The sequence below is a fragment of the Xenopus laevis genome, chromosome 2L, assembly GCF_017654675.1.
Source record: "Xenopus laevis strain J_2021 chromosome 2L, Xenopus_laevis_v10.1, whole genome shotgun sequence".
Lineage (NCBI taxonomy): Eukaryota > Metazoa > Chordata > Amphibia > Anura > Pipidae > Xenopus > Xenopus laevis.
This window is the reverse complement of record NC_054373.1, coordinates 50,449,645-50,464,030: the sequence shown is the minus strand read 5'-3', so window position 1 is coordinate 50,464,030 and position 14,386 is coordinate 50,449,645. Positions and strand designations below refer to the sequence as shown.

General features: G+C 39.3%; 1 protein-coding gene across 1 annotated transcript in view; it reads right to left on the bottom strand.

The window, feature by feature from the left end:
- The window catches only part of pitpnm3.L (PITPNM family member 3 L homeolog), a 310,738-nt gene extending 299,560 nt beyond the window's left edge, over positions 1 to 11,178 (bottom strand). Inside the window, exon 1 of the mRNA XM_041581872.1 lies at positions 11,029 to 11,178. Within this exon, the coding sequence (XP_041437806.1) occupies positions 11,029 to 11,050 (22 nt within the window). The 5' untranslated portion in view covers positions 11,051 to 11,178. The remainder of the gene's footprint in view (positions 1 to 11,028) is intronic.
- Positions 11,179 to 14,386: the final 3,208 nt, after the last annotated feature.

The window sequence follows — 14,386 nt, the reverse complement described above, 5'->3', positions numbered from 1 at the left end:
GTCAGTTCTCCCTCTATGTAATAACTAGTACTTGTGGGAGCAATTCATTTATTCTCATTTAAAGCTGATGGCTTTCTTTCAGTTGTTTCATGAGATTAAAGGCATAAAACAATGGGGGTCCTTTGTCTATACAATTCTACTAGATTTTTGCACTGTATAATATCATTCCTTGGCTAATTCTCATTTTTTTTTATTGATTCCTTTTATGCTGGTCTTTCTTGCAGGTGTATTTTTTCTCTAGGGAGTTATCCATTTGCTTCGCTGTCCTACTAATAGAAGTGTATTGAAAATTAAAGAGTTGTAAGCAGGATTTACAAGAAACAGAATTTTAGTGAGGTTTATGCCTACTACTGCATATTTTACAAGGGGCAGTTTTATACCCAGACAGTGTTCAATGATTTGTTCTGTTTCCTAATATTAAAACCACTCTCTACCCACTATGCATCACCCGCCCACCCTGTACAACATCTAGGGGCAGATTTATCAAAATGTGAGATTAGAAAACCACAGGAAAACTCACCCACTTTTCATTCATTCATCTGGGATTTTTAGAATCATATCTATCAATGGGTGTACATATGAATAGAAGGTGAGTGAATTTTTTCCTGGTGAGCTTGAATCTCATATTTTTGATAAATCTGCCCCCTAGTGTATTGATGTTTGAATTGGCCTGAAACTGGGGGTTAACCTGTTGCCCCCAGAGGCAAATCGCAGATAGGAGTCCACCAGCCCAGCCCCTTCCCAGGCTCTCTGTCCTGTTCCAGTCTCATTGTTGACATTGTTTCTGTGACTTATACACTTGCCCTCTCATCGCCCCCTTTGTTGATGTCAGAGATGGGGCAGATTGGGAGTGGGTATATAAATCAGCACAGCATGTTGGTATGTGTTGAAAAATCTTTGACCTGCGCATTACTGACCTAGTGCTGTCAGGTGTAACTTACTCCAAACTGAGACCTTTAGTACTTGTGCCATATTCACATAAAACTAAACTTTTTATGCAAGTTTTTATTGCAATTATAGGTGGGCAGGAACATTTGCTGCTTTCTTTACCCGTTATGCTTTCAAAAGTATTCAACTCCCTGGCATTTTGTTATATTCATATTACTGAATAACAAATCCTGCACTGAATGTTTTTTCTCTATGAATTTAGTTCAGAGCAACTAAGTATAGGAGGGTAAGCAAGTATTTGCTTGTTTGGTATAGTTATATATAGACCCAGCCTTCCAGGAAGATTTTCTCAATGTTGTTCAGGTTAGGCTGGTGATCTTCGTTCCACATTCTCACTGGGGTTGAGACCAGGGCTTTGTAAATTATTCAGTTTTTTTGTTGCCGAGCCACTCAGGTGTTACATGGAATCATCAGCCTGCTAAACTTTAAGCAAAGTTTCACTTTACTAACAAAGTAAAAGAAAGTGGACCCTAAGGTCCCAGGGGAGGTCAGAAGTGTAGACAGCCAACTGAGGCCATAATTAGTGATGGGCGAATTTGTCCCGTTTTGCCATGAATTTTGCGAATTTCCAGCTAAATTTGCAAACTGGCTAAAAAATCGAGAAAAAACTGAGAAACTGCGATTTTGACAATTCGCCGGCATCAAAATGGGCGCCAAAATGGGCACCAGCGTCTAAACTGGTGATGGTGTCGGAACCGTTGCCGGCATCAAAAAAACTTGGACGCTGGCATCGAAACTGTCTTATTAGCTGAATTAGCTGTAGGGCCCAGTAACATCTAATAATGCCACTGGCCACATAGTAATATATCACTATATTTTACATTCATGTTTTGATAAGATACTTAAGGTATGGTGTTTTTAAGGTGTGTCCATGTTTGGCTTTACACAACACATTTTGCTTTGAACTTTGGCCAAAAACTCGGTTTCACCTGATCTCGCAATTAAAACCACCACAATTTCATAATGTTCTTGTTAAGTAATGGTTTCTTTTGTGCCAACCTCCCATACAGAGATGTGTTTTGGTGTCTTCACTTCAGACTCATCTACTGAATTCTGTAGCATATTCAAACTGATTTTTGGCCCCATGAAATTATATGCAGGGATTGTTTAGCACTTATCTACAAAAAGAGGATTGTGGCCATAATAGGGATGCATTCCCATTAATTTCCATTGGAAGTCAGCACCATTTTAACCTCCTTTGATTAACTGAATTCACTAAAATGCGTTTTTTGTTTATTTGCCTTTTAGAATTGTATTATGATAATACACATGGCATTAAATGCAACTTGAAATAACCGCCTCTACCTATAGACTCCCCTATTCTATTAAATCCAAAAGTGACTTAACTTAAATAACATTATGAAATACCTTGCATAGTTTGCACTCAAGGCAACAGTGACCTTCTGTGTAACAGAAAGCACAATCCTTCCATTAACTATTTGTCTTTTGAGGATGACAGTGGCAAGTAGTGTGCTATGAAAAATCTGTATAGCTAAACATTCCCAGACCTGAGTGCTCTGATTTCATGCCAAAGATACCATACAACCCCACACCCTTTTGCCTAATAAAACTTGTTTTGTAGCATACCTTTGTGTTTCATAACTGCATGTGTTTGGTTGCAAATGCAATGATTTTAGAGCACATTGTGCTTGTGTGTTTGTTTTTGGATCTTCAGACAACCTTTTTTTTTTAATTAATAAGCCCCAATATAAGCCCCAATACAAGTTCATGCTATCTGACTACAGTGACTACAGTGACTACAGACATTACAGACACAGACATTTTGTGCCTGGAGAAACTACAGTATATGCAGTTTTTTGTTAATATCTGTTTCTGCGAGCCACCCCTATCTATCAGGATCACACACTAGTAATTTGTTTTTAGAGCCCTGTGCCTACTCCCTTCCTTTGGGAGCTGGGGAGCAGGTCTAACTTACATCTTTAAATAGGTGCTGGCTAGATATGTAGGGTGTTCCATTGAGGGAATGCTTTCAATACCCATCACTAGTACAATTCAGCACAGCAGAGGGTAATGCACCAACATAAACTATATGGTAAAGTATATGGACACCCTTCTAATTATTAGAATGGCTATTTATGCCACACCCATCATTGCACACACAGGTGCCACAACATCATAATAGAATATACTGGTTTATCAAAGATGGAACTGGGGAGTCCAGGATAGCCAACAGTTGGTTCTGTTTTTAGACCTTTCAAAACTTTCTTTTCAATTTAGAACCTTCAAGTTTAGCTGCTTTGAGTAATTGAACACTTTAATTTCCTATTTGGTATTATTGCGCAGTGAGATTTAGCAGCTAATAGCCATCCAAATTTGGACTCCCCAATGCCCGCTGAATTTGAATCAATCTAGCATAGAAAATAAACTGTTAAGTCCAAAGCCCCCAATAAAGTTATCAAGCAGTAACTAGCATTACTGATCATTAAAATTTCCCATAGGTTGATAATACATTAGCCTTTTGTTTCTTCTTTCATAAATCAACCCATTTTCTTTAAACTGCATTGCTTTCCAATAATGCTGCACACCCTCTTGTTTTTCAGTTGGGGGAAAGCCGATGGGGAAAGCTCCAATGAAATTCTACCTTTTATCCCAACCTATGGCCCCAAAGCTTTAGTTGACTGTAATGGTGATGGACAAGATATTCTATATGTATATGCCATCCCATACTGTTTGCTCTGTTTTGAAAGAAAATTCTCTATAATATAAAAATTTAACAGAATGATCGAGGATTTTTCTCCCTGTGAATAATTCTTCAACTGGGGGGGTGGGGGGTATAGCATGACAGCTCATAATAAAGTGGCCATACTTTGCTTTTTGTATAGTACAGAACACCTGTATAAATGCATTTTCAGTGTAGCAATGGAATTGTTACAGTTGTTCTTTAAAGACTGAAAGACTTCCAAGCACAAATGCAGTGTATATCCAAATGCAAATATGCACATACAGAATGAAATGAAGCATTACTATAATGTTTAATTCTGGCAGAATACATTAAGGGCATTAAAACTACATCATTTCCCCTTAAATGTCACTAATAACCCCACATAACTGGCATTCCTCGAGTAACCAGTTTAACAGATGTTTATGTGAGAAGCGCGACAGGAAACCGAGGATCACACCCAAACTGAATTGCTGCAGTGACTTGTAACAATGAGGTCCAACCATGCCTGAAACAAGTGTGTAGATTCTATGTGTGGTATATACAGGTATATACAATATGTGAATAGTCACTGTTCAATGTTTAACTCTATTCCCATTAAGAAGGTTAATGTGTGACAGGTGGCACAATATGCTTGTAAACATAAACTGATACGTGAGGATAAATATTTGGTAATGTTTTGACTATAGGCTCAAAAAAGCATTAACAAGAGTTGTTGAACTGCATCCTCGATAATAAAACTTGTGTAGAATGAATGTAAATCTGAGACAAAGCTGTAGTTGTTATGTCTTTGATTCATGTTTTTAATGTTTTAATGAAATGTCCTGTTTTCCAAAGTTGGGTGCATATTCAACCAAGGGGACCATATCTTCTCAGATGTAGCCAGGAAACCCGAAGCTTCAAAAATTAGCCTGATAGAAGGAAGGGATTTATTTACTACGTTAAACTAATGTGAAACATTTTTTTTTAGCATACAATAGTGGATTCCTAGAGAGAAATCTAGTTTTATTCAACTGGACCAGATCTAGTCAGCATATTTCTGTCATACAGAGTACAGAGATTGGGAAAGGCCAAGTTATCCTCCCTGAATCAAACTACTTCATTATAGATGTGTGGTGGTGGGCATTCCCATGTTAAGTGGAAAAAGCAGGCTTCCAGACCCCGACTTCTAGGGCAGTTAGCCTCAGGCCGACCCCCATTCTCTTGAGTTTTACAGGGGTAATGTAAATCTGGTGGAGAAAATTAAATTGGATCATACAGATATTAAGTTCCTGCACAAAGAATTAGTTGCATCCTCCCATTGCTCATATTAAAGGGTTGAAAGTAGTTGCAGCCACCTAGTATGTGCTCTATCAAAAGGAAAGGGGCTTGTATTAATTAAGGTCCTATTGAGTCAAAATGTCAGTTTTCTGTTTAAGGGATCTTGGAGAACAAAGTACCACCAATGGGGCGACATAGTCTACTGTGAGGGAGAGAAATTAAGCCTTAAAGACACAGCTCAGTTGTAGGTATCTAAAGAATGCCCCAAATGTTGTCCTTAGCTGCATGTACATAGGAATGGAATGGTCTACATGAAGGTCGCCCAACAATTTGATCCCCAATAAAAGCCAATAAAAAAAAATCTTAAAGGTTATTAAATCAAGGTAGGGGTGTTTCTCCAGAGCAGCATGTAGATAACAATACATGGGAGCAACTGCCTTTTCCAAGGAGAGATATAGAGAGATATAGGGACATAAGAGGGACACAGACTACAAATACATATCACAATGTTTTATTCAGTTTTTTATTCCCCGGAGTAATTTATAATTTCCCTTTTTAATAGTTTCCTACGAGATTAATTTGCAAATGATTTTCACTGGGGTCAAAACATGTCACACTCCAGGGATAAATTCTGTAGGATAGCAGTGCAGGGGTAAAGCAGAATTGAGATACTGTATTGGGGTATGGTTGCAAATGGCAAAGGTTCTGATAACCTGTTTTTCTCGTGCTTTCAGCATGTGCAATAATTAATTATTAGATGTGCTGCGACTGTCTTGATGTCATAGGAATTGACCTGTCTCAATAGGTTTTTGAAACAAATAATATGTGCGGTCGGTCATAACTGCTACAACCAACCACACGTACTTATTGAACAATTATTGCTGATCCGTGTGCTTCCCATTGCACAACTTCCCTTCTCATAATATCCCAATAATTTACTGGTGTATAATATACTGTAGTTCATTAAATGCTGGAACAACACGTGTCCTATGCCGGACTTAGAACTTACTTATAATTAGACTCATCAATAACATACGGCTGTTACCACATACAAGTTGCACCTTAATAACAGAGCTTCATGACTGATATATAGAGTTGATATGTTGTCCCTCTAATTCCTGGCAGTAGGAACGGTACAGAGTGAATTGTACCCAAGAAGACTCCCAAGAAATAACTGTAATTCTACAGCTGTCACAAGCAGTTTCTACTAGTACCAGCCCAGGTTCTCTGCATTTATGCAAAGCGAATGATCTGTTATACTGAAGCATCTTGCAGCTTCCTAAAAATCTAAATCAGCAAGTTTTAGATTCTGCTTTTGTCATAAACAGCAGGGAGTAAATCAGTATTTAACAGGCCTATGTTACGTGCAGTTTATGGGATTTGAATGTGGATATACGTAGTAGTGTTTGCCTGCTGTCTCTAATCATGCCTAAATTGCTGTAGACCTAGCAATGCTCCGGTGCTGATTGATTGGACCATTATCCCCTTGTCTTCAATGTGTATATAATTGCAAAATGTTTTACTATTGATCAGCTTTGCTTACAATTGTTATCACAGTGATTTTTTTATCCTGCTGAAAAAAGGTAATTTCTTCATAATTAAAACCAGTAGAACCCCTCATTGCAGGTGCAAGTAGCAAATTACTAAATACCAGGTTCCTACATGGCAATTCATATGTCTTCCCTTCAAAAACGCCTGTGCATTTACTTACAGAAGGAAGGCTGGAAAATGAGCCATGTTCTGCAGCATAAATTCAAGTTGTTCTTGCAGGAAAGTGTCTGGTTGAACATTAAGGACCCTGTGTATAAACTGCTAAAGAAATGTTTCCTACTCCAACATGTTTCAGTGGTTTCTGTCAACGTAGGAATGGACTAATTATGGGTCTGTTTATAAAAAAAAAACAGAACATTCCTGCTGAAATAATTGTAAATGTAAAAATGGGAATTTTGTCCACATTTTGTTGACAGGTGGGTGATTTTTTTTCTAAATAAAATGTTAATCTAAAAGACGGTACACAACACAAATTATGACAAATATAATACATAAGAGGCATTGATAATTGTAAAATGCATCCTTACAAACTGCGCTCAGTAGTTTCCAGTGTCACACAATTCATTGCAGTAAATAACCTACAATCTAGTTTAAAATATAAAAACTACATTGGTGTTCCGTGATGTGTATTCTCAAAAGACACGAACAATGAATGATTTAACTCCAGATTCTAAAAGTGATTCATTTGAATATGGTTTTATGGATATATTATGGATGCAGCTGCAAGTGCGTTGCACTTAAATGGACACAAATATTGCACTTACTGATGCCATTCATCAAAGGTACTTGTATCTAAATATCCCGCTGGCATGTTTTATAGTTGTGCTATGTGCCATTGCATCTGTCTTGTACCATCTGCTGAAAAGTACACCTACTAACACAATGGATATGATGCCACCCTAAATGTGGCGGAAATTCCAGCATTCCCACATCAGGTTACATCAATAGGTGCAGCAGACTTGTACCAAAAAAAACTAAAATCACATGCTAATGTTATTTTAACGCCACACACTGGAATCACGCAAGGCAACTCTGAAAATGTTAACATTAACTTGCATCCAATTTGCACAACAATAGTGGGCACAAGTTCCCATGGTACCCCAACTAGACAGGTATTCTGGGGGAAAATGCATTGTTAGTAAAATAAAACATTGTGATTCTGAAAATTACCATTTGCACACTGCAGTACGTTCATTCTTTTTATGGCACGATTCTCCAAAAGGTAGATTGCAGCCAATAGAATCCATAGAACATGCATCTAATATAGGCTAATGTGTCCTTTTTTTCTACTGATCGGATCCTTCTAAATGCAATTTAAATTACCATTTATACTATAATATGTTGCCCAAATGTGAACAGAAATATGGAAGAGGTATGGCTGGGGAGTGGCTAGGCATACAGTAACTTCTGGTCGGTTCATGTCTCTGATTTCCCAAACGTCTATGTTCCACAATTAGACCATGTCTATCCAGGTGACCCCTACTTTCAACCAGCCATGGCTACAATAACAACAGATCCAACTGAAAAGTTTTCTCCTATATGTGTCTGTGTTTTTTTGGCCATCCCACAAATATTGAGGCAGATGGGAAATATACTGTCTTATTGAAATAACATTTAAAGGACAGTAAGCAGAGTCCTAGGAGGTGGTAAATATGGGGATCTGCCCTGGGCACCACACTCATGAAATATGAAGGAAGCCCTGGAATGATGGCAACTCAGAGTACAGGGAGTGTGCTCCTTCAATTTAGGGGCCTGACACTGGGTAACTTGCCCCAAGGCCATCAATCACTGCCCTACAAGTAACTTGTAATGCCTGTTACAGAAAAGAATTATGTCAATCAAAGAGATCTGATTTCAAAGAGAAATGTTTTTTCCTAAGGTGAGTAGGTTTATGGGGTCTATGTTAGATATTAGCAAGGACCCAATATTTAGGAAACCTTTCCTGGGCTGGCAGAAAGGAGCTGTTGTCAGCACAACTGTTACATCCCTAGGGGACACCACAGCTGGGGACATCAGAAACTTTAGACCAACTGGCAGTGTGTTGCTTTCAGAAAGGATGGACTTATTTTACATTGATTGCTCAATACATTCAGATGAGAGGAACCTCAAAACTCCTGATTTCCTAACTCAAATATCATTCCATATTTCCAACATAGTCCAGTAAAATAGGGCATTATTAGAAATGCATTGTGCAGAGCTGAAATATCTGTAGCCCAATCAGGTGTAGTACGACATGTTCAGAATAATTGTGCTTTGTACTATAGGTCCGACCAAAACTGGCCTATTGAGTGACAATTGCAATAGTTATACAGTACCATCTGCTGGGTGAAAATGACAATGAAGAAAATTCTAATAATTTTAACAGCATTCGGGCTGAATGCATTTGGCAGCATGAGCATCTCCTCCACTTAGTTTGTATCTTTATCTCAACCATTATATTATGAAAATCTAAACCAGTGAATATAATATGTATTGTGCCACAGAACATAATGAAACTCAGTGATGCCTCTGTGCCTCCAACTTCTGTCAGATACATAAAACTATTACAGGAGGTATAAGAACAAGCTAATAAGATCAGTTTATCAGTAAGGGTTATACTGATATTGGGGCTCTCTCTTTTATCAAAAAGCTGCTTTTTACTTTAGTCAAAAGTGGCATTCAGTTCATCGTTGTTAATAGCACTAGTTCCTGTATATATTTCTGTCTATTAAATATTATTATTTGCAGCTATATTCATACACTATTTTCTAAAGAACAAAAAAAGGTTGGCTGAATGCAATCTGAATAAGCAGAGTGATTTGCCTTTGAAAGAGGTTCTGCAGCAGCTGCTGTATGTTGGCCGGATGCAATCTTAGTAACCTGAATGGCTTTCTTTTGCAGGAGGTTCTGCAGCAGCTACTATATAGGGGCTCAGTTGCAATCTCAGGATAACCTTTGTAGGAGGTTCTGCCGCAGCTTCTGTATATTGGCTCTGTTGCAATCGCAAAAAGGTGATTGGATCTCATTTGCAGGATATTCTGCAGCAGCTGCCGTACAGGGGCTCAGTTGCAATCTCAATAATGAGTGGATCTCTTTTGAAGGAGGTTGTGCAGCCACAGCTGCATATTGGCTCTGTTGCAATCTCAGTATATTGAGTGGATCTCCTTTGCAGGAGGTTCCACAGCAGCTGCTGTATATTGGCTCTCCTGCAATCTCAAAAGGTTGAATGGATCTCCTTTGCAGGAGGTTCTGCAGCAGCTGCTGTATGTTGGCTGAATGCAATCTCAATAATCTGAGTGGATCTCCTTTTCAGGAGGTTCTGCAGCAGCTGCTGTATATTGCCTCATTTGCAATCTCAATAAGCTGAGTGGATCTCCTTTGCAGGAGGTTCCGCAGCTGCTGTATCTTGTATGCAATAACAATAATCAGATCTCTGTTCAGAAGCAGCTACTGTATGTTAATTGGAAACAATCTCAGTATGCACCTCGATCTCCTATTCTGTCGCTGCTGCTGCTGCTGTGTTCTCTTTCTAAAAGTCACCTCTAATCGATTCTCTTGCCATCTTGGCAAAATCCCACTAACAGCTTCAGATTCCAGACTTCAGTAGCATCATAAAAAATGATCTGCCCTGATAACTGGATTGTGGAGTCCAGGCTTTATAGTGGACCAACCACTTAAAACCACTGAAAGCATGCTGTATAACTGGTTGTACCTTGATGAAAATTAGAAGCTGTCTACAACTTTCATATTTTTGCTTTCCCAGTCATGCTGAGAGATATAGTGCAACAGCAGGTAAGATCATAAGACTAACAGTTACTGGTGAGATAAAGAATCATGCAATCGGCAGCAACAGCACAGCTTACCATACAATGATCAGAGAATAAAAACGATTGCTTGATAAAGGCAGTATACACACATAAAACTTATCCCAGCCAGACATACTGCACCAGTACAACAAAACACAGTGAGGCTCATTAGCTGGAACAGCATTGATGCTCACAAACCCATGACATAAACTGTTTGCAAACATTACATAGTGAGCTATTGGGTGCAATCAATTCACCTTCTCCATCCAGCACTCGTAACATGTGGCTGATAATACCTTGATTATTAGGCAGTTCGATAACATTAAAATTGCATCTAATTTATATTCTATTTACTTTTTATTTTGCAACAAAAGCGATTTTTTATTTTTTGTAATTGTTTTTGTAATTGTTTTTTTCTCTGTGAGCCTAAACTCTATTGGCTGAATAGCAGAACTGCTTGAACATACATTAAAGTCAACCCAGGGGAGACTCATTCAATCAGCAGCAACAGGCTCGGCTCTGCATTCCTCCAGTAAGTTGTATTCATTTCATCAGCCGCAGACTTTGCTTGTGGCTACATTTGTCCTATTGCTGCCTGGGGCTGTGGAGGTTACAGGGGGTGCAGAGGCTGCTTTATGATCACTAAAAAGCATATTTTCCACTCCCAGGTTAAATTGCAGAATGTGCCACTGGTATCCTAGTTAGCAAGTGCTGTTACACATGATGCCATCTGAGTGTAATACTATCCATGCCACCCAAAACCCAAACAAACTCAGCATGTCAGAGTGATTGCTGTGCCCTTACCTGTCTGTGGAGCTTGAGCCATGTCCACACTCTTCTCCAGGTATCGTTTGATATTCCACTGTCTCCTGCCTTGTCACAGAGTATATTCTTTTCCTGCAGCTGCTCTCTGCTTACTATTTCATAGCAGTGGAAGCTGCTGTGTGCTTTACAGTAATCCTCCCCTTTTCCCTTAGTCTTCTTTAGGCATTTATTTAGCTTGGCTGCCTCTAGTGGCCACGGACAAGCTGCAATTATGAAATTCCTCATAGGCTTTAAAGGAATTGTTCAGTATAAAAATAAAAAGTGGATAAATAGATAGACTGTGCAAAATAATCATTGTTTCTAATATAGTTAGTTAGCCAAAAATGTAATCTATAAAATCTGAAGTGACTGGATGTCTAACATAACAGATCAGAACACTACTTCCTGCTTTGCAGCAGTCTTGGTTTTCACTGATTGGTTACCAGGCAGTAACTAAGTCATCAGTGACTTGAGTAGGGTTGCCACCTGGTAAGACTTCCTGCCTGGTTTTCCAAATAAGGAAAATTGGGCAGGATTCCCTTGATTGACACGGTGATCGGGCAATTGCCGATTGATGTGTCATACCCCCGCCCCCTGATGTCACGTCTCACCCCCTGCCTGGTCTCTACCACTTAGAAAGTTGACAACCCTAGACTTGACTATGGCCACATGGGTCATAACTGTTGCTTTTGAATCTGAGCTGAATGCTGAGGATCAATTGCAAATTCAATGAATAAATATGTCCCATGGGGCCCCTCTTAAAGTCGTTGACTAATTCAGTGTTAGAGAGCTGCAAAGCAGGAAGTATTATGTTAGACATCCGGTCACTCCAGTCTTTATACATTACATTTTTGGCTAACTAATTATATTAGAAACATTTTTTTATTTTGCACAGCCTATCTATTTACCCAGTTTTTATTTTTACACTGATCAGGCATTGTACAACTGCACTCAAGATGACTTGCTTTCTGGATATGTAAATATGAAAAAATATTAAAACTGACGACAACGATATAGGTTGCTGTTAGAAAATAAAATAATCCAGTCTCTTTCTAAACTTCAGCTCCCAGCAATCTCAGCAAGGCAGTCTTTCCCGACAACTAAAGGATGAAAGGTTGTTTAATGTTGCCAGAATAGCTGTGTTGAAATGGACAGATCTTGCAATAAAGGGCACAAAACAAACCACGAAGCTTCTCCCATCATTAATTCGATATCATGTACTGGGAAATGCATAACTGTGATATTACACACATTTGTGGTCTTAATTTAAAAGAGATTGGTGTGAAAAGGTCAGTCTAAATAAGAACATTTTAGGGTAACTTAGTGTGACTTCTTTCATTTTGTCTAGAAATCACCACTTATTCAAAGTTAATGGGGATTTTCAAGGCATTGGTTGAGGGATAAATATCTGTCACTAAACACGATAGTAAGGTAGGGCAACACAACACACTTCATTTCTATTATATGCTTTTGTGTTACATTGGGAAGATGTCCAGAGAATGTCCACACTGCAAAACTTGCAATTCAACTTTGCTGTATAAGGTGCAAGTATATAGCAAAGGTCTAAGGTAATACAATCAGAGACCTGGTGATACAGCAATGCACCTAAATACACAATGCCATTCACTAATCCAAAGCCAAATTAATACAGTGGTTCACCCAAAGGCCCAATGTGATACAGTGATGCACCCAAAAACACACACTCATGCAGTTACGCACTCAAAGTCACAAGGTGATACAGTGATGTACCTGAGGTGATTCGGGATGTACCCAAAGTGACAAGGTGATTCGGGATGTACCCAAAGTGACAAGGTGATGCAGGGATGTACCCAAAGTCACAAGGTGTTGCAGGGATGTACCTAAAGTCACAAGGTGATACAAGGATGTACCCAAAGTCACAAGGTGATACAAGGATGTACCCAAAGTCATAAGGTGATACAAGGATGTACCCAAAGTCACAAGGTGATACAAGGATGTACCCATAGTCACAAGGTGATACAAGGATGTACCCAAAGTCACAAGGTGCTACAAGGATCTACCCATAGTCTCAAGGTGATGCAAGGGATTTACCCAAAGTCATAAGGTGATACAAGGGATGTACCCAAGGTCACGAGATGAAGCAGGGATGTACCCAAAGTCACAAGGTGATGCAGGGATTTACCCAAAGTCGCAAGGTGATGCAGGGATGTACCCATAGTCTCAAGGTGATACAAGGGATGTACCCAAAGTCACGAGATGAAGCAGGGATGTACCCAAAGTCACAAGGTGATGCAGGGATGTACCCAAAGTCACAAGGTAATACAAGGGATGTACCCAAAGTCACAAAGTGATACAAGGTATGTACCCAAAGTCTCAAGGTGATACGGTCTATGCCTGTTAGTCACCGTGCCACTTACATACATGTAGGGGATCAGACAAGTCTTTCCCCTGTTTTTCTGTCTGTGACATCATCCCGCCCAGTTACAGGATGGAGAACCATCTGATTGACTGACTGCCCCAGTGCATTCCTGGGAGAGGAGGATGGCCCAGTGGAGTGCCTTGCTTTGAAGTCAAATGTACAGGGTTACAGGGAGAGCATATAAAGTGCCCCTGCTGCAGTACCCAGCCAGATCTGTAGACAGTGTAGCTTGTGAGTAAAGGAGCTGCAATAACAGAGAGAGACTGTGTATATTACTTAGCTGGAAAGCTTTGAGTTTCCAGGCTAGAGGGAGACATTACCCTGCATCCAGTTCAGCTGTTGGAAATTCAGACAGGCAGTTTTCACTCGAACAGCACTTCCAAAAACTGGGCTGTCCAGGTGAAAACCAGACTGGTGGTAACGCTACAGCAAATACAATAAATACACATGATATCTTCTTTCCTAAAAATGTGGGAAAAGCGTAATGAAAAATGTGTTAAAGCCACTAAGCCAGGGAAGACATATGGCTTTCACATATAATTTTTTTAAGATTTTGCCACAAAGACTGTATTTGCAGAAATCACATTAATATTCCCTAGTCCTACATATCACTCAATAACTTCCCTGGGTCATTGGTTTGAGTAGTGAATATATAGCATGTGTGTGAGTAGCTGGAAGTTGTCAAAAAGCATCAGTCTGATGGATCTTTATTTACAGTATGAACTTCAAAGAAAAGACAACTTGGGAATTACCTAGAAGCTCCACATTAATCTGTGTACCATGGTTTCTCTTAATTAAATCCATCCTTCCTTCTCCTGTGGCATAGAGAAACTATCTGCAGAACTTTGCCAGGGAGCTGACTTTGATCATCTATACGGCCAATTACATATGGCCCTGAACTATAGTAGTGAAACACAGACATTGCCGGCGCTCAGTCTCACCCACACTCTGGAGTTTACC